The sequence below is a fragment of the Morchella importuna genome (genome assembly GCF_003444635.1).
Source record: "Morchella importuna strain M04M26 chromosome Unknown Morimp01GS027, whole genome shotgun sequence".
NCBI classification, from domain to species: domain Eukaryota; kingdom Fungi; phylum Ascomycota; class Pezizomycetes; order Pezizales; family Morchellaceae; genus Morchella; species Morchella importuna.
The window spans coordinates 453,800-472,922 of record NW_025763424.1 but is presented as its reverse complement, the minus strand read 5'-3'; the positions used below and the strand labels follow the sequence as shown (position 1 = coordinate 472,922).

General features: G+C 49.5%; 4 protein-coding genes across 4 annotated transcripts; 3 read left to right on the top strand and 1 right to left on the bottom strand.

Moving 5' to 3' along the window:
- Positions 1 to 1,985: 1,985 nt before the first annotated feature.
- Positions 1,986 to 3,416, top strand: LAJ45_08046 (uncharacterized protein; the record flags this gene model as incomplete). The annotated part of the gene is made up of 1 exon (XM_046117600.1): positions 1,986 to 3,416. The coding sequence occupies one exon, from the start codon at positions 1,986 to 1,988 to the stop codon at positions 3,414 to 3,416; it is 1,431 nt and encodes a 476-aa protein (XP_045969249.1).
- Positions 3,417 to 5,410: 1,994 nt separating this feature from the next.
- Positions 5,411 to 7,654, bottom strand: LAJ45_08045 (uncharacterized protein; the record flags this gene model as incomplete). Its single annotated transcript, XM_046117599.1, has 2 exons — positions 5,411 to 7,016; positions 7,104 to 7,654. 2 exons carry the CDS (start codon positions 7,652 to 7,654, stop codon positions 5,411 to 5,413), a joined length of 2,157 nt encoding a protein of 718 aa, XP_045969248.1.
- Positions 7,655 to 8,718: 1,064 nt separating this feature from the next.
- Positions 8,719 to 9,117, top strand: LAJ45_08044 (uncharacterized protein; the record flags this gene model as incomplete). Its single annotated transcript, XM_046117598.1, has 1 exon — positions 8,719 to 9,117. One exon carries the CDS (start codon positions 8,719 to 8,721, stop codon positions 9,115 to 9,117), a length of 399 nt encoding a protein of 132 aa, XP_045969247.1.
- Positions 9,118 to 13,982: 4,865 nt separating this feature from the next.
- Positions 13,983 to 14,612, top strand: LAJ45_08043 (uncharacterized protein; the record flags this gene model as incomplete). The annotated part of the gene is made up of 1 exon (XM_046117597.1): positions 13,983 to 14,612. The coding sequence occupies one exon, from the start codon at positions 13,983 to 13,985 to the stop codon at positions 14,610 to 14,612; it is 630 nt and encodes a 209-aa protein (XP_045969246.1).
- Between the last annotated feature and the right edge of the window lie 4,511 nt (positions 14,613 to 19,123).

Genomic DNA, 19,123 nt, shown 5'->3' with positions numbered 1-19,123 from the left:
CGAATTACAATGGGAGACACTTAAACCCTTTTCGGAAACATGATAGGATCAACGCCTAAAGACTTGAAGTTGTAGTCTTCATCATGCGTGACAGGTTGCAAGATCCAGCGCTGCCTATATCACGATTACCATAAAGGGTTTAAGTGTCTCGTTGCAATTCAGCCTGACGGTTTAAGGGATAACTCTCATGCAATACTAGCGATACCGATAATTCCATAGTTACGCGCGACCCCTTTTGCGCGTGGAGACTTCAGTATTTGGTATCTAGACATCAGGGTAATAAGCCGCAGGGTCCACAGAATTGTCGGCATTGCTAGTACCTCCTCGTACTTCATATGATCATGAAGCTAGAGAACATCGTCAGTTCTTTCCCACATCCCCGCAGACGGCCTATTCGGTCTCGATCGCCACTGGTAGTTGTAACACATTGCGCATTAGGCATCTTGTTTGGTTGGGGGGCGATGGGTGGGATGGAAGTTCTCCTTTACAGATGTTGTCGAATCGGCGGTGGCGAATATTTCGAACCAACGATCGAATTAAGGTTAGATATCAGTGACTTATTTCGGTAAAGCGCCTACTAAGGAGCTCAGTAGTGTGCGACTAATCAGGTATTTCCGCTCACCCTCTATAAGGCCCTTTTGATAAAAAAAAAAAAAACTCAATAAGCTCAATTAACTTTTTGTATCTCAGGGTGCTTGAGGTGCAATCGCAAGTGAGTCTTGTGGTCAGGTGAGGAAATTGGACTCGGCACCCTGTCAGGAAAATTAAATTTTTCGGAGTCGCCTAGCAGAAAGATGTTAATGCCGGAGACAATGTCGTCATTCATAGTTAGTCACTCGGCCTTGGCACTTGCTTACCCCGGTGCCGTCCCGAGCACACTCACACTAGCACTCCTCACTTGTTGATTTTTTGATATATATATCAAATTTAGTTAACCTCGATGAAGACAGAGGTGTTGGGGCGTTAAGTTCGTGATATTGACGACGGGAGGGCACGGGTGGGGAATTCTCCGGCCGCGCGCCCGATACAACCATCACTGTACTAAGCTGTGCGGGGGCTGTATTGGGGGGAGATATTGTTCCGGGGCGCAAGCTAGTTCAAGTAGTTTCTGCTGTTGGGTGGCATCAAATTCCGTTTAGGATCGAGTTCGAGGACTGGACGTGTGTGTGTGTGTATGCTTCCTCCTGGTCCGGATGGCTCTATAGATCTAGATGGTTTCCGGATAGGTGAAATGGCCATGGGAGGGTGTCGTGCATCTAGATTGTTTCCGGATAGGTGAATGGCCATGGGAGGGTGTCAGGTATCTCTGTGCCGGCGAATTCCCATCTACTAGATGCCCTTTGAGAACTTCGGCGGCGATGGGTTGGTCCAAGATGAACTGCTCTATGGGGAGATAATTGTGCAGGCTGTAGCTGGAAGGAGGACGTCTTTTAAAGAGTATCTGCAATGTCTATACGCATGGTTACGTTACCTCACTGTACTGCTTCGTGAATCATCTTCATGTCGTTCGTCGGAATATAGAATTCTAGCCGGCCTCTTAGCTGCGGAGCATGTCGGTGGGATTCTTTGATGAATAGATGTATGGGCTCTAGATGTGTTGTTTGCTATGCCCCAGCTAGCATCAATCGCCTCTTTTGCACAAGACGTTTGATGGTTCCGGTGAATTTGATGGCCGTATACGTATATACGTGAACATGTAGAATAGCAGCCAGTAATTTCCACCCGGAGAAGCTGCGAAATAACTACTTGGGTGGCTGTATACATGTGCGGGGCCGGTGGCCAAAGATGCATGTCATCAACGAGCGATTTTGCTTCTAAGCTGCCGTTAGCTCTCTCGGCCTCATCTGCCTCCCCCCCTTTCCAACCCCCAATTTTTCTATTTATTCACCATCCCCCCACCCATCTGTTCAATTATTTCACCATCCTTCCCTCTCTACCTTCTCCCATCTCTAGTCAACAGACAACCACAAAACAACACATTCACCATGACTTCAGCTACTTCACCCATCCGGGGACTCGCTCTTGGGAGAGAAGCGTCTGATGATACCTCCATGAATCAGTCTCCGTTCTCACCAAATTGCACCACAAATTCCCCGCCAGCACTTGAGGGCTCGGGATCGGGATCAGATTCAACATCATCGTCGAAAAGATCCAGAATCACCACGGGCTCGGGCTCGGGCTCGGGATCATTGCTATCTTCGAAAAGAGCCAGAATCTCTGAGGACTTAGGCTCGGGCTCGGGCTCGGCCCCAGAATGGGGACCGGACTCGGACGACTCAATGCCATCGCCGCCAAAATCCATGACGCTGTCCGACTCCCCAGGCTCCTCCCCGCCGGTCTCCCCACCTCAACCATCAGTGTCCCCAATCTCATATGTATGGAATAGTGCTAGCTCAGGCACGAGCATGGGGACCACGCCTCAAGCCCTCGTCTTGAAGGATGTCAAAGAGGTCCCCGCCGCAATCTACATCCTCTCCGAGTTCCCAGACATGATTCCCGTCTACAACCAGACCCGTGCCAATTACCCCAGCTTCTTCCTCTGGATCGCCCGCGTTGGTAACTACCCTGCCGTCAAATTCCTCATCGAGGAAAAGGCCGCAGCCGTCATGGAGATCAACACGTTCCCCCGCGGCGCCAACCGTACCGCCCTCCACTACGCTGCCTTCCACGGCCACCTTGACATGCTCAACTATCTGCTAGACTACATGCACAACGATGACATCGAGGTGGACTACGTCCAAGACCGCTCCGGATTCACGGCCCTGCACCTGGCGTGCATTAATCCTGCCATTGAAACCATCCGCCTGCTTCTCGGCCACCCATGGGGCAACAGCCCCCACATCCGCGCCAACTGCCTCTCCACGGCACTGCACATTGCTGCGAGAAGTGCCGATGAGGACATCGTCGAACTGATCATCGAGGCCGGCGCCGACTTCAACGCAGTCAACTCGAGCGGCTACACGCCGCTCATGATCGCCGCCGAGAACGGCAATGGAAAGGCCATCGTCAAGCTCGCCGAGTACGAGCTGGACCTCGGCCGCCAGACCACGTTCGGCGGCGACACGGCCCTGCACTTTGCGGTGCGCGGAGGGTTCCTGCAGGTGACTAAGTATCTCCTGCGTATGGGTGCCGATTGCCATGTGGTCAACCTCTTCTCAAAGACTGTGCTGGACTATACCCTGGAGGATATTCTACTGTCGAAGAGGGAGAAGGAGAGCTGTAAGAAGATTATGGCTATCCTTGAGGCGCTGGCGAACGATTCTCCGGATAAGTGGGCCCTGATCAACCATGAGGATGATATGGTTGCGAGGGCGCAGCCTGTGTCGGATTTTGATCCATGCCTCATTGAGAGACCTAGGGGACCGAAGAGTTGCCCTGAGGATCTTGGTGGGGAGTGGGAGATAGATATGTGGTAGGTCTATGGTCTGGCGGTTTTCTTCTTCTTGTTGGTTGTGCTCACAGACAGGGCTTTTGCATGTATGGGGGTGTTGAAATGGAGTTTGCTGATCAGCTAGTTTAAGCTGACTCTTATCTTGTCTTGTCTGTGTGGCTGACTCTTGTCTGTGTGGTATAGATCTGAGAGATGATATCATTACCTTTCTTTCTCTTCTTTTTTCGAGTATATTGCAACCTATCATTCCACCCCACCCCCGCGGTGGGCCGAGTTTTGGCTGAAGTTATCCGAGTAAGGGGTGGAAGTTAGGTATTTTTGCTCAAGCACTCCAAGCGCTGATTGAGTCGGGATGGAGTTCTTTTTTCGAGGGGGTGGTCATTATATACGTTTTTTTGGGTATTTCTCTGCAACCACATGCTCTTTTTGAGTATGAGTCTTTCTTTGTAACATGCTTTTTGGGGGTTTGAGTACACCTCTATAACAAAATACTCTTTTGGGGTACGCTCTTTTTGAGTATGAGTACCCCACTGTAAGTACATGCTCTTTTTTGAGTGTGAGTACTTTTTTGGCGGAGGCCCGGGGGGGGGGGGGGGGGAGGGGTGCCCGCGCCGATGACGCTAGGGGATGCGGAGACGATGCTCCAGAAACGTATATATCGACATGGTGACGATGACGTCGAGATTATGAGGATTTTTTCAAAAGTTATTGTTATTGTTATTGTTAGAGTTATTGTTATTACTACTAGAGTTATTGTTGCTAGAGTTATCGTTATCGTTATCGTTATTGTTATCGTTAGAGTTATTGTTATCGTTAGAGTTATAGTTGTACAGTACTGAGAATTGAATAGAATAAAATACATTTAAATACAATTGTTCACCTCTTGATCCGCCGATCGCGATATTATATTTCAAATATTAGGTTACGCTGTTCTGCCCATCTGGCAATACAATGCATACATGTATCTCTATGCTTACTATTCACATATACATACAGGGCCCCAATACTTAAAACGCGCCTTACATATGTACAGCCCCCCGTCGAGCGAGCCCATGACCTGGAACCCACACCCATCCCTCCAGTCCCGCCCCCACATCCCAACCCAGCCCGGGAACCTTGTACATCCCAGTGCCTCTACACCGCGGGTCAGGCATCCTTTACCATGTACCTTCGCTTCTTGTTGCCGCGCCGGTAATATAGCTAGCTTACCCCGCCCTCTATCGAACCATGGATGTCGGTACATATGTACTTAGGCAGCAGTATCCGGGGGTATTTAGTATTTACTATCTACCAATCTACGTGCCATCCACCATCCACTTTCTACCATTTACCGGCTGTGGGTGTTGGGGTGTGATTACTATTCACCCCCGGCCCCCCCCCCCCCCAGGGACTAGGCTAGCTGGGTTAGTGGTGTGGTGGCGGGCGTCACAGAGTGTCACTCGGCGTCACAGCATCTCACTCGCGTTGCGCACTCGGTTGGCCGGGTGATTGGTGAGCGTGGGTTGGGGTTTGGGGTAGGAGTGGCGGTGTGGGGGTGCTGGTGGGGTGCTGGGGATAGGTGTAGGTGTGATTGGGGGTGGGTTTTGGGTTTCGTGCTTGTTGTAGGCTTGGGTGGCTAGCTAGCTTATAGCTGTTTCTATGGCCAGAAGGGGAGGAAACCCCGGACCGGGGGCGAGTCCGCCTACTGGTGGGGTGAAGTTGGTAGAGATGTGGGTAGGTGGTGTATGATCATGATGGTTTGGAGTTTTTTAAGCATGGGATGGGGTGTGTTTCGTGGTGGTATTTGGTTTGGTGGCTGTAGTTGTTTGTTTCTGGACTTTTGTACTTGAGTGGCCATGGGTCGAGATGCTATGATGTAGAACTACATACTGGCTTCTATCACGATATATCACTCTCACACATTTGACCACACTCATGAACAATTTGCTGCTAACTCATTACTTGCATTGCTCACAAACATTATTTTTCATTAAGCTATAACGCCAGCTAAACTATCCAATCCAGACTATCCAAGCCAAACTACCTACTCCAAACCACCCAAAGCAAAAACTCCCACTCCCACTCCCACTCCCCCCCTTCTCCCACTCCACTACCTCCCCCCCTCCTCACCCACTCCACCACAACCCCCAAATCCTCCACCGCAACAACCGCCCTCTCCACCCCCGCCACATCCACATCCCCCACCCCCACAACCCTCACCTCCGCATTCCTCCCCACCTCCACCCCAAAACTCACCAGCCCACGCTCCTCCACGGGGAAAATCACACCCAAACTAAACGCGCCACCACCACCACCACCCTGCTGCCCACCCGCCCCCGCACCCCCACTCCCCAGCGACAAATCCACCGTCAGCGCCACCTCCCTCTCCGCCGCAGGCTTCGCATCGCCCATAAACGCGTCCAAGTCGTCCTCGTCCTCATCATCGTTCTCGTCCGCGTCAACCGCGGCAGCAGCAGGCGCAGGCGCAAGCGGGTCAAAGCAGCTGCGCAGCAGCGTGCCCACAAACACAAACTGGCGCAGTATCTGGAACACGCCGACGAGCTCCTTGGGGTGCGAGAACGGCACCTCACTTATAAAGCGTGCATAGACGGGTTTATATCCCGTGTAAAGGCGGTACCTATGCACGGCTGCCTCTTCTGCTGCGGCGGCGGCGGAGGAGGAGGAGGGGCCAAACACGGTTCTTGTGGCCTGCAGCGGCGAGGAGGAGGAGGAGGAGGAGGAGGAGGAGTTCTGAGCTGCGCGCGCGGCGGAGGGGAAGAGGAGCGCCTCGAGGGTGTCGACGTTGACGCCCTGCGGCGGCGCGAGCATGAGCGCGTTGAAGAGGTGGAGCTCGTCGACGAACGGTATGGGCACGGGGGGGTCGAGCACGGCGACGAAGCGCGCGGGGACGGGCGTCTCGAGGAGCTCTTCGAGCGGCGGGTCGAGCCAGTCGGTGATGTCCGAGTCGGGCGAGTCGCCAAAGAGGTTGTCGGTGGAGTCGCTGGGCTTCTTGATTTCGTCCGAGACCCACTCGGTGGATGTGCGTACGGGGGTGATGGGGTTGAGGTGTGTGAAGTCGGTGGGGAGCTCTTCAACTTCGATGAGGACGCGGTAGGTTTTGGGGGTGTCTTCGTCTTCTTCTGAGGTGGAGGTGGTGGGGGTGGGGGTGGTGAAGCGGTGCTCTTGCCAGTAGTCGATGCTGAGGCCGACTTTGGAGCGCGCGTGCATGCGTGGGCGGCCGGTGCCCTTGCAGGTTGCGGCGGCGGCGCCGCCTTCGAGGGTTGTGGATTCGTGGGCGAAGATGCGCGAGAGGGAGGTGTAGAGGCCTGTTATTGCCGTGAAGCAGTTGAGGTGTGGCAGGGCGCTGAGGCAGTCAATCTTTGCGAGGCGGTTGAGGTTGTCGGCGAAGGCGGAGAGCGAGGGCGGTATCAGCGGGGGGTGCTCCTTCGGGTTCGGGCTGAGGTTCTTGTGCAGGATTGCGTCGGCGAGGTGGGCGAACTCCTGTGAGGGGCCCGGGGGGTGGGCGAAGGAGAGAGTCACGCGCGGGATCTGAGAGTCGCGGAAGTCGATATCGAGGAGGAAGATCTTTGCTGCGAGGGACAGTGTGGTCACGCCGGGTATCGTAGTGTCTTTGTAGCAGTCCAATCTTGAAATCAAGACAGTATCAGCATATCACAGCTCCCATCATATCTCCAATGGGGAGAGAGAGGGGGGTGTATAGAGGTATATCTACCCCATTCGTTTCGCCAGCCTCTCCACCCCTCCTCCGAGATCCTCCCAGGCCGCAGGGCCAGCAGGCGCAGTATCTCGGCCAGCTCGCGCTTCTTGCTCTCGTCCGGCGGCATGTTCATGCCGGCCATGCTGATCTGCGGGATGCCCAGATTGCCCGCCGAGCCGGAGGCGCTGGGCGTCAGGCCAATGCCCATGCTGGCGATGGCCTCGGGAGTGCTGAAGCCGGGCTGGAGGGGCGCGGGCGAGCGGTGCTTGCTGATGAGCTGGTGCGCGGCCGGCGACTGGCCGAGAAGCGCGGGGGAGAAGGGGAATGTGTTTGGCGTCATGCCGGGGATCTTGGGGGTCGTCATTGTGTGTGTGGATGTGGGTGTATTGTGAGTATCGTGGGGGGGGGGTGTTCCTTTCCTGGGGGAGAGGTGGGTGTGCTATATTCAATTGGTGTTGTAGCAGATCAGAGAGTCGAGGTTCCATTGGGCGCGTGAGGCTCAACTGATCCTTGCCCGTGATCGCTGGTTGGGCGGCAGTCAGCAACGTGGGGTAATGATTGAACATCCCAAATTAATTAATTGCCTACAGAGCACGAGCACTGGAGGGAGGCAGGTTCAACCCAGGGGTGGTGACTGCAAAATCTTTTGTTATAATGATTTCTAATAACGAACATCATCGAATCCTTCTTTTTCCTAGCTGCCAATAGCATTTTTCTCTCATTCAATAGCTCGAAAATTAATTAATGCCGCACAACCAGCACCCCGCGCGCGGTTCGGCCGTTGACATGACGGCGGAGGTCGTCATCCACATCACTCCGCCTGTATGTATACGGATCGAGCTAGGAAGACCGCGGGGCGGTTTGAATTGTATATTATGAAGATGACACCGATCCAGTGTCTGGTAGAATTATTGCGCAAGTCAGAACTAAAGGAGGGGGGGTTTCTTAGTCCGTACGTGCTAACTACAAAAAATTCCTCTAAGGGCTAATAGGACTATCGGGTCGACACGGAGGCCCACTTTCGCAATAATTCTATTGGCCAGTATTGCATAGCTGGAAAAGGTACTACCGTGACAATTGCGCGTGCATTGGTGCTTATAATTACATAACATTTCTATCGCAACAATAATTACATAACAGCTCCTACTAGATTATCAATACGCATCTACCATCATCCCAAGCTCAAGTCATGTTGATATCCGGGACAGTATGTATAGTCGGGGTGCAGAAGTTTTGGTTGCCGTTGCAACACAAAATTTGTATACAAAATCAGAAAGTTAACACTCAAATCATGACTTTAAAAATTACATCATATATACCTGAACTAGAATGGACTTAAAACTCTAGAATGCTCTGGGCTCCGTCTTGAGATAATTTCCAACTGTCCTTGAAACTCTGAAATCTTTGGACGAGGTTGGGTGGTTACTTCGGGTAGAGCTAAACATGGCTACTTTGGCTGTAAAAAAGGGTATATCACCAAAACTTCTATCCCAGTACTATACACACAGCTCAGCACATACAGCCCGGCCTTCCAACATTTTTTACATATTCAGTCCCTTAGAATCTACAGCTACTGGTCGATTACACACAACGTAATTTTTCTCATGAAATTTATCTCAGTATACGGTATATGTTCTTCTCAAAGTACCCATCCATAGCTGCTTCCATCACGTACACCAGCACAATTGATGCCATTGCCACCACCCCTGCGGATCCTACCACCACCGCTCCTGCTAGTGCCAGCTCTATGAACTCTGTTGCTGATAATGCCGCGGCCATGATCGCTGCTGCTGGTGCTGATGTTAGTGGTGGTTATAACTCACAAAGCACGCCGCAGCTGGATGAGACCTACTGCGTTGGTTCTGGGGATGATAATGATGAAGGTGGTGGGGGTGGAGGTGGAGATGACGATAGTGAATTAATTCGGGCGCCTATATATAATAATCGATCGAATTATATTACTGGTGGAAATACGTTAGAACGGGAAAACGGATGGGAGCTGATCTATCACGGGGAGCGTACGTGGTGATGAGGATCGAGGGTGAAGTGTGGGGAGAGAAGAGTATGTGGACGCTCACGGTGACAGGAATTAAGAGTGGAAACCTGTCCATTATATACTTTAGATGCAATTTGATCATTACTTCAAGTTAATTGCAACAACAACGTTAATTTAGTTGTCATGGTAACAACCGGTCCGAATGTCTCTGTTATCGATTGGGATAATACTTGATCTACTTTCTAACCGAGTCATAATCCATGATTAACTACTATCAGTATCAAATTAGGCTCTATCTAGAAAGTCTCTATAAAGCAACGTCAAGTCAGTATAATGAAGTACATACTGCCGCCAAGTCAAAATCAATGATCAAACATGCGCAGCGCTGAACTATCCTGCGGGTCATTTTTGGCTGTTTTGAAGGCTACGCGCTAGATACTTAAGGCTCCATGCCAATACGGTGATCGCATGATTCATAGAACCGTCAGCTGTGGTGTAGATGGCCTAGGGTGCAGTACAACTCAACTACTTAACTAAGGGTTGTGGTCACAAACTATCACCCGCCCACGCGCCTGCAACCCTAATCACTCCCCGCTACTTCTGTTACTGCCTATTCTAGTATTTAAGGGTCCTTTTTCTGTAGATATTGCGCAAACACCACATGTCAATACATGTAGATATTTACGGAATCACATGATCATGATTCGGCAAGTATACATGCAGTAATGGGCCGCTGGATGGTGGTTTCACATGATGTTCTGCTAGAAGTCCAAACTGCATGTACGTACCTACATATGTCACTAAAGTCTAATGTACATGTAATGAGCGCACTGACATCAACAAACGCCTTGGTGGTTGAAACGGGCCAATCAGAACATTTGCCCAGCTTTACTCTAACCCGTTAAAAATTTGCAGCGTGAAGTTATTATTACCGTTGCTGCGAATGAAAAGGAAAAAAGTGAAAGGTGTTTTTAACCTCGGAGGTTTCTTGGCACGAAAGGCATGGTTTTTTTTTTTTGGTTGCTATGCCAGTGCCAAGTATGTCAATGATTTGGTTACATGAAATTTTGCAACACTACAACACCCCCCCAAAAAATGATCCCCTCGGCTTTGAATGGTATTGTAAACTATCTCCCTCTTTATTTACGTTCTTCAAACTGCGAACGTCAAACATGACGGGAAAGGGTCTATCTAAGGTGACGCAGCTGCTTCTATGATCCGTAGATGTACTGCGCATGGTACGATCATAGAGTAGCACTCGACTCGAACTACAGCTAGGTGTACACTAACGTCGGCTCAACGCCAATTAGTGCATTCCTGATCGACATCTGTCAACTTAGCCAGAAAAAGTAAGTGTGACGGAAGATACTTGTGAAATGAGGGATATCATCACACTAATACCTTATCAGATGTGAAGTTAACCTAATTAGACCTGACATGCAGATAATAATTAATTAACGCCTGACCGCTGAGGGGATAGTCTGCGGTGTCGTACATAAGACTGATATATGCATATCAAACATAAACATCATGTTAACATATAGATCGGAGTACTGTCATTTACACAACCTACCTATCACCACCATGCGTACCCAGTTGCAGTTTTAATGATGCGTTATGGTATATAACCCGCTTTAAATCATAATTCGCAACATGATCATCGGCCCGAAAAGAAAAGAAAAAACCGAGAAATCTCTCCTTTCTTGGCACTGGTATTACGGCCCTACCTTTACTAACCACGCCCCGTAGCCCCGTACGTGCTGGTAGCACCCCCCATTAAAGCTGGTGGCTCGTTGATCCCGCGCTGCGATTACCAACGCTGACATTAGAATTATGCACATTATCATTCCTACCCACAACTGTGTCCCCCTCAGAGCTGGGTTATACCCTAGTTTGTTTCAAACATTTCCAGCCACACAAATGCAAACATATTTACCAAAGCCAATTCTGAGAATGGAACGTCTCTGTGGTAACGACCGTCTCGCCATGCCTAAAACTTCCCGAGCAGCGCCGTTTTGTGTGCGTTTTAGGAGGAAAAAAAAGAAACTAGGGCAGTGACGGCAGACGCGCGTCACTCTATATATAATTGAGGGTGCATTATAAAACCTAATAGCACTCCCACTTACTGGTGCGCGATCAATCAAAAACCAACCATTCGGCTATCGATCTGAAATCGAGATTTATCTATCTCTAGTGTTTCATCAACTAATGAATTATTAACCGATCGGTCGGTCAGTCAGTCTTTGTTTCTTCCATCTCAAACTATGTAGATGGATGGCCCAATAGACAGAGGTATACGAGAAGAGAAATGAGGAACGTTACCATACGCTGTGCTTTGTGTACGCTCGCTCGCTCGGTGGGTCCTGTCCTATGGTTGTGTTGGCCAGCTTGGCTTCGAATTAAACTCCCAAAGCTAACTCGGCCTCAAACCCAGACAGGATCCGCCCGAGCTCCATGATTCGATTCACTCAGTGAGTGAGTGAGAGAGTTTTGTTTGAAAAACGTACCGCTGTTTGGGTTGAAAGGAGTGGGTTTAATGTTGGCCTGTGCTCGCCGCAGCAAAAAACCAATATTTAGGACTATCGGGTGCTTTCACAATAGCTTTGCTGGAAGCTGTATACATATATATACTACCCCGTGTGCACGAGGCCCTGTCACTTCCTCGAGCGGCCTCGTGGAGTACACTATCACCCTTGGGCGGGTCATGTCAGTCCCAATCGAAACAACCGGACCAGATGTGGTGGGTACGCTCTACTAAACGCAGTTACCGTTCATTCTCTACCCGTCTCTGGGGGGCTTTCTGGCGTGTGTGGGGGAAACGCTAGAGGGCCAAGGAAGGTGCTCTACCTAATTACCTGTGTGCTCAGGGAGGGACTGAACGGTAAATAACCTGCCTGGTTCGGTTACTATTAATTTTGATTGGGACTGACATGGCCGCTCATGCAGGGGATACTATACCACCCTGTACAGCGATAGGTAGTAGGCGATGGAACGCTCTGAGATACAGTTATACCTGTTTTGGGTAAAACGCCACCAACATACGGTGTTTGCAGGTATATCTGTACCTCGGGGCGTTCCATCACTTACTACCTACCGTTTTACTGCACTGTACCTGAGCAGTGCACGCTAGGTCAGGACCATCGATCTACCGAACCCACCGACTACTGTTTTTCTTTATTGTTCATGTGTTTTCAGCTTCATTTCACTAACAGTGCGACTAGGTTTAAACTATTTTCTTTCTTTCTTTCTTTCTTTCTTTCTTTCGTTCTCTCTTCTTGCATTGATAGCATTAATGTAGGATAAGAGTACGAAATCAAAAGAATTAAAGATCAACTTAAATTACTTTCCTGTTTTTTCTTCGTGAAAGTGCGCGCGCTCTGTCCTTCTTGCTGCGTGCTCTCGTATCTTTATATAGCGCGCGCTTTTCTCTCTCGAGCTCCCATACTGCACTGCTGTATGCTTGTATTGTATTGTATTGTATTGTACCCCCGAAGGACAGTACAGCATTGGTCTTCTGCATTGATTGGGTAGGATACTCGATCGTTGACCATTGCCCACTCACGATCCATCCAGGCCTCACTACTCGCTACAGTATACTACTGACAAACGTATTAATCTTGTTCCAGTACTCACTGACTATATCTATTCATCCATCATCCAGGCCTCACTGCTCACTCCGACAATCCCTTCCGGGCCGACGGCAACCCTTGCTCGGCCAATCAAAACACCGAACCCCCTGCAACACCCGCATCACCAACTATCACTCGTTACATCACTCGAACTATCACTCGCCGCTACAACAATCTATAAATACCCCAACCAAATATATCCACCAAACCAAACCAAACCAAACCAACCCCAATACAGTCCGGTTCCCCCAACGTCAGGCGCCAGGCGCGGTGTTCCTGGACAGCGGGGGGAACAGCTAGAATACACACCCGTCACCGCTGGGTGACGTCTCTTACGATCGGTGCATGTAATCAGGGCGCATACATTTACAAGGTGTGCGTGCGGTCCGGGCCGGGGAGGGTTCAAACGACGACGACGAATGACGGCATATATTAGTTTTTCTATATATATATGTGCCCCTTAGCCCGTCACTCTTGCCCTGGGGTCGTCACTTCTACCCTTAATTCCCTCAGCTCATCAATCGCGACTCCCCGGAACGCACAACCTGAAAAAAAAAAGTCAAATTTTTTTTTTCAACTGCGGTACGAGAGATGGACGATGACCAGCGTGCGACGGCGAGAAAATTATCACAACGGCAGCGTCGACAGCAGGTCTTGCCAGGAATAATTACCAGAAACAGCAGTCGGTAATGGCTAGCGATGCGTCGACGGAGCCAGACCACAGTGGGTAATATATAACCAATTACAGCATCGGTGGTGTCGGCAGCGTCGATAGTCGAATCACACGCGGGGTCAATGACCAGCAGCAGCGTCGAAAGCGCGGCCAATCTCGTCAGCACAGTTGCTAGAACCACAATTACCAGCGGACAATTATGAATTTTTTTTTTACCAGCACAACAGCACAATGACCAGCACAACAGGACAATGACAGGCTCAATGACCAGCACCCAGCTAGAATTCGGTAGTCAAACTACCAGCGACCAGTCTCTCCAGCAGCTTAGTAATGGGGCCTTCCTGCAGCAATAAATACGGCTCCTGCCCGTCGTTGAGTCGAAGAAAAAAATCATATTCCGAATTAAATATCAGATATCACCTTTCCAGAAAAATCAGATTTGTTCCAAAAAAGTCAGATATTCGTCCAAAAAACCTAGATATCTTCGAATCCCCCCTCCAAAAAGCTGTAGAATATATCACTCTCGATATATTCAACTTCCAAAACCCTCAAACACTTTTTAAAACATACATATCTTTTCCTCTCTACCACACAAAATGGGTATCATGACCCGCATCCAGGCCGCCAGCGCCATCGCCTACCACAGGGATATTCTCATGCAGGCTGTACTCGATGCCATGAACGGCCCTCTCCCCGCGGTCACCCCCTCACCTGACCAGCGCAATGCCTCCACCGCTTCCGACTCCATCTCATCCTCACAACGTACACCCGAAGAGGTCGCTCGAGCCCTGGAAATGCGTAGAAACCTCTGGAGCCTCTCAAAGGAGTACTCTACGCATATCGTGGAGGAGGTGTTCACGCCACAAATATGCGACCTCCTGTCCTCATGTGGGGGTATCGTTGACCGTAGGAATGAACCGATTTTCGTTATCGGGGCGCTCAACTATGTACGGGAAATGTGGCCCTCAAATTCCCCTCATATTTTAATGCTGGGTTCTGCTGTCCTCTGTGTGAGGAGGCTTCTTCAGAGCCGGTGGGATAAAGAAACACTGGTTCAGTGCGCACTATGTCCTGAGAGGGAGCCAGAAGCAATAGAACGCGTGCTTAAGCATGTTGGGAGGGAGCACGGACCAGATGGTCAAGAGAGGTGGGAATGGTACATGCAGAAGTGGCCACTCCGACTACCAATTAAGGAGGTGAGGAGCGTCTGGGTGGAGAGGTCATAGAAAACTTCCAGCGCTAAGCTGTTTGTTTGAAAGCGCCAGTGAATAGGGCGTCGTTGGGAGATTTTGCCTGTTTATGCGTGTGCCGGGTGGGCATCCCCCTACCTTGTATATACATGTAGATATCGAACTATCTGCGCTGGCAGCAGCGAGTATACCATATATATCACAGATTGTAATGCTACATTCTATCTGTTACTTTCTTTTTTCATTTATTAAGGTTTTAGGTTGATTTAGACGTGCACGTATATATATATATGTATATATGTAATTTATATTATTTATGCACGGCGTAATCTACTCTCGTCTAATATACATATATATGCTAAATACTAATATTGAATATAATATTGAGCAGATTCAGATACAACTTGTTTCTAAACAGTGCAAGAATCCATCTAGTAGCAGGTGATTGTACATGTAATCTTATAACTTGCGATATGGTATACTCACTACCACCTCGATGGCTACCGAGTAGAAGAATATCCACCCGGCACACCTCCTACCTCCTACAGTCGACTCTTGTTATAGTGATACTTCATATAATGATACTCTCGTTATAATGATAGCAATCGGTAGTCCCGAAATACCTTTGTACCAGCATCTCCTTACTTGCTATAGTGATACTCGCCTTATAAGATCGAATATATTCAACACAGACTTTCGGACCCAACCGTATCCTTGTATCCAGAAGTGACTGTATTCCATGCTACCCCACGCCCTTGATGGGTAACTGCAGCGGCCATCTCTACGTATACAACTCCCACTTCTCCTCACCTAGGTATGCCTACCAAGATGCTTCATTACAGCCTCTATCGTTCTGGCTCCCTGTCATGAAGGCACACCCCGCACCGGACCATGATGTCCTTCACCCACCAGCTCTTAAAGTACCTCTTGACGCAGAGGACAGCCGTACCCAGCATTAATACCTGGTGTGAGTCGACTGGTTATAGACACCGCAAATAGTCCAATGCCCGATAACGAAGCCCGGCTCGTTACCGAGGTCGTAGGTGTCCCCGTATACAGACAGGAAGTCGAGTATCTGTGGCTTGAAAATATTTTTCACAGTACGTACGGAGTACTCCCGGAGGTTCTCCGGAGGTCCCTGTACAAGTCTTTTGCCTTCTCGGGATCAGGGCTCGCGGTGTATGACTAGGGAGCGGGGATGGGTGAGGCGGGGATGGCGCTGAGCGCGGCCGAAAAAATAATCTCGGCGTGGTCAATCTGGGCGAGATCGAGAGGGGTCATATTTGTAGCAGACATTTTTGTGAGTGTGGGGGGCAATGTGTTGGTTTTTTTTTAAAAAAGGCTCTTTGAGGAGGGTTTTAGAATTTATCGATCTGATATATATATTTCGGAGTATAACTGATTCTTTTAGAAGGCCGACTCGTTACCGGGGTCACAGATATCCCCGTATGCCAAATATCTCTAGCTTAAAAATATCTTCCACAATATGAACGGAGTACTCGTAGGAGCGTCTCCGGAGGTCCCTGCACATGGCCTTTACCCTCGCGGGATCAGGGCTCGTGGTGCCTCGGGGGCGGGTAGGGGCAGATCACTGATGGCATTCAGTACATCAGAAAAAGGAATCTCGGCGTGGTGGTCAATCTGGGCAAGCTCGAAGGGTCATGTTTGTGGCTGACATTTTTGTAGATGTAAAAGGTTTTTGAGGGTTTCGGGTTTCCCCACAATTAGCCCAACCCTGATCTTCCGGACAGAGCTCAATAATGGGTACGATACTATCGCTATAGACCACGCACTCGTGGTAGGCTGTCGACCACATATGAATACGCATATGTATATCTATAAGTTTGATATTAGTCGACAAGATCATACATATGTACTCCCGCTCAGCACAAACAATCCGCCGACATGTAGCTACTTAATACACCACACGTATAAGCGCAGCCTCCGGGCGTAGGCATAAGTACGTGACGCACTTTTGTATCATAATACATATGGAGGAGGAAAATTTATATATATAGCTACTTGTACTTACTGTCAATTAATTAATGTGATGGACGGACACAGTATATATACTGCACAAGTATTTTGGAAGGTCTACACATATTCCATTAATCTCTCGACCAGCTTGGCCAGCTCGTATAATTGAAGGTGGTTGCTTATTTGTCCTTCTATCGGTACATTAGCTGACAACGTGTTCTAGCACCTGTCTATTCATGGAGACCCACCTCACACAACCGCCCAAACTATCATTACCACTGTTACCACCCAAGACCCCTACACCGCCACTCCCAAAGCGACACCACCAGCTCCCGCCCGTTTCACCGTCAATACCCGCACCAGCGAGCGGAGATCCGTGCGGCGATCTGTTCGCAGTGCACTGGTAGGCGGTGATCTGACCCCTAGGCGGACCGCAGGGATCGATCCACCAGGCGGATGCGCTACGGACGTTACCATCAGTGCGCGGCCAGGGGGGTGCCACTTTTGGAGGTTGGCAATTGCGCATCGGGGTTAGGGGTGTGTGTGGCTTGCAGCAGCAGCAGCAGCTAGTATGTAGCAAGGATCGGTTTTGCACTTTCTGAGTTGAACCTTTTGGGGCTTTTGGCACTGGCAATTCGCGAAAGAGAGAGGAGAGAGAGGGAAAAATGAACTCCCGTGGCGGTACGGGCTGGTGGCCGGCAAATCAAATAGAGATCAAGATCAAAATTTGTAACCCGAATTCCAGAGTAGGTATGTAGAAGTAAGAATTAGATAGCCCTTCCCCAGATGCGGTGAGAGATCTAGAACTACTGATTTGAAGACCGTACACATAGCTATCTGGCTATCTACGTTCTCTACATGATACCATACCTCGTGACCCACTTCACCCGAAGCAAAGCTCCATAGTCTGAGGATGAATTGACCGAAAGAAGCATTGCACCTATCCTGTCCTTGGCCATAGCAGCCGCAACCGTTAGCTCACAATCTATTTTGAAGGGAAAAAAATTCGCCAGGGAAGGTTTTTTGTTAGTTTAGTGCAAGGTGTCAGTGACATTGCATATCCCAAGCCACACAAACTAAACTAAACTCTAGTGTCTAACTCTATCTATTTTGGAACGGAGGCTGGTTTTTGAGTTTTGATTTGCCGGTCGACTCATGGTGATTAACTTAAATTTCTCTTTCGTGAATCAGGTAGGTATTTACATGTATGAAGGGGGTCGATGGAATATAGCACAGGTTTTGAACTAATTCCGTAGAGCAGAGTCTGTATCTGCTGTCTATGGTTTGGCCATAGAACCACTCCAGAGAACCTGAGACCTCAAGAGTCTAGTTCTAGCGCACGCGCATGCAATGCCCAACATATTGCGCAATCCAACTTCCCAGACCAGCGCATCATTACCTCCTACGCCAGCCCAGTCGCCGACCGAACCCGACTAACAGAGGCCGAGGAAGAAATCCATATATATAAAAAAACAAGAGACCAGCTCCTTTTTGACGCCATACCCCGGGGCAAACCAAGAATTCACATTTCGATGATATCACACCTAAGACCGACCACCACCCCGGACACCCGGAAGCTCGGCCGGGCTGCGGGTACATTACTCCACACGTTATTTCAACGTCACAGCTCAAACAAACCAAAGCAAAGCGCATGGAAGCACATCAGGTCACTCGTAGGTTGAGGTAGGTTGGCTAGCTGCGGTCATATGCCCCCCTAGGTATTCCAAAAGCGAAAATTATCTTTAAAATACTTCAAAGCTGAGGGCTCCCAAGCCTACCAAGTCTAAAGAAAAGCCACTCCGAAGGCCATCACGCTGGCGGGCGCGCCTTCTGGGGCTGCTGGGGAAGGAGTCTACGGGAACGATAGCGCACCCCCGAGACCTAAGTTTGGAAGTGTCAGTCATTTGAGTCCAAGATATGGTTCCCCTCGGGGGCTGAACGATCCCAGGGGCGGTGGCTACACGTCTTATTAGTGCCTTCCCCCGACGCCCGGACATCTGAACGGCGAAAACGAAAAAGCCAATAGTGCAAGAGGTATTATAATATCGCTTGTAATTCATTGCTAAACATATCAAACATATCTCATCTCCGAGAGAAAGAAGAGTTCCGATGTTACCCCATTCCCGCCCGGCACACGAAAAAGACATGTAGAATGTCAGTAAGACATTGCTCACGGAATGAATACCGTTTCCAAAGCGAAAGTAACTCATGATGATAAACAGTGGTTAGTAGTTGACAACTCCGATGTGACAAAGCTGGACCCTTGCATCCCCACACGAACCCCCATCCAGGCTAACCTAACCCTGAACCGTCCTGAATGGTAGCTTTCCTATTGGAAGGACGAACGTCCGGTTCCTGAACAATATGGTGGAAACACGCAAACTGCACCGCCGGCTGGTGGCGTAAAGTATTTTTGTTTTTGCTTTGTCCATTTCACCAGCCGTAGCTATGTAGCTAGCTGGCTGCCGCAACCTTCAGATCGAATCGGAGAGCTCCTTCATCACGTATAAACAAAAGTAATGCGAAACATATGACAAGTAGTTGGCTTTCTCAACAAAAAAACAATATCA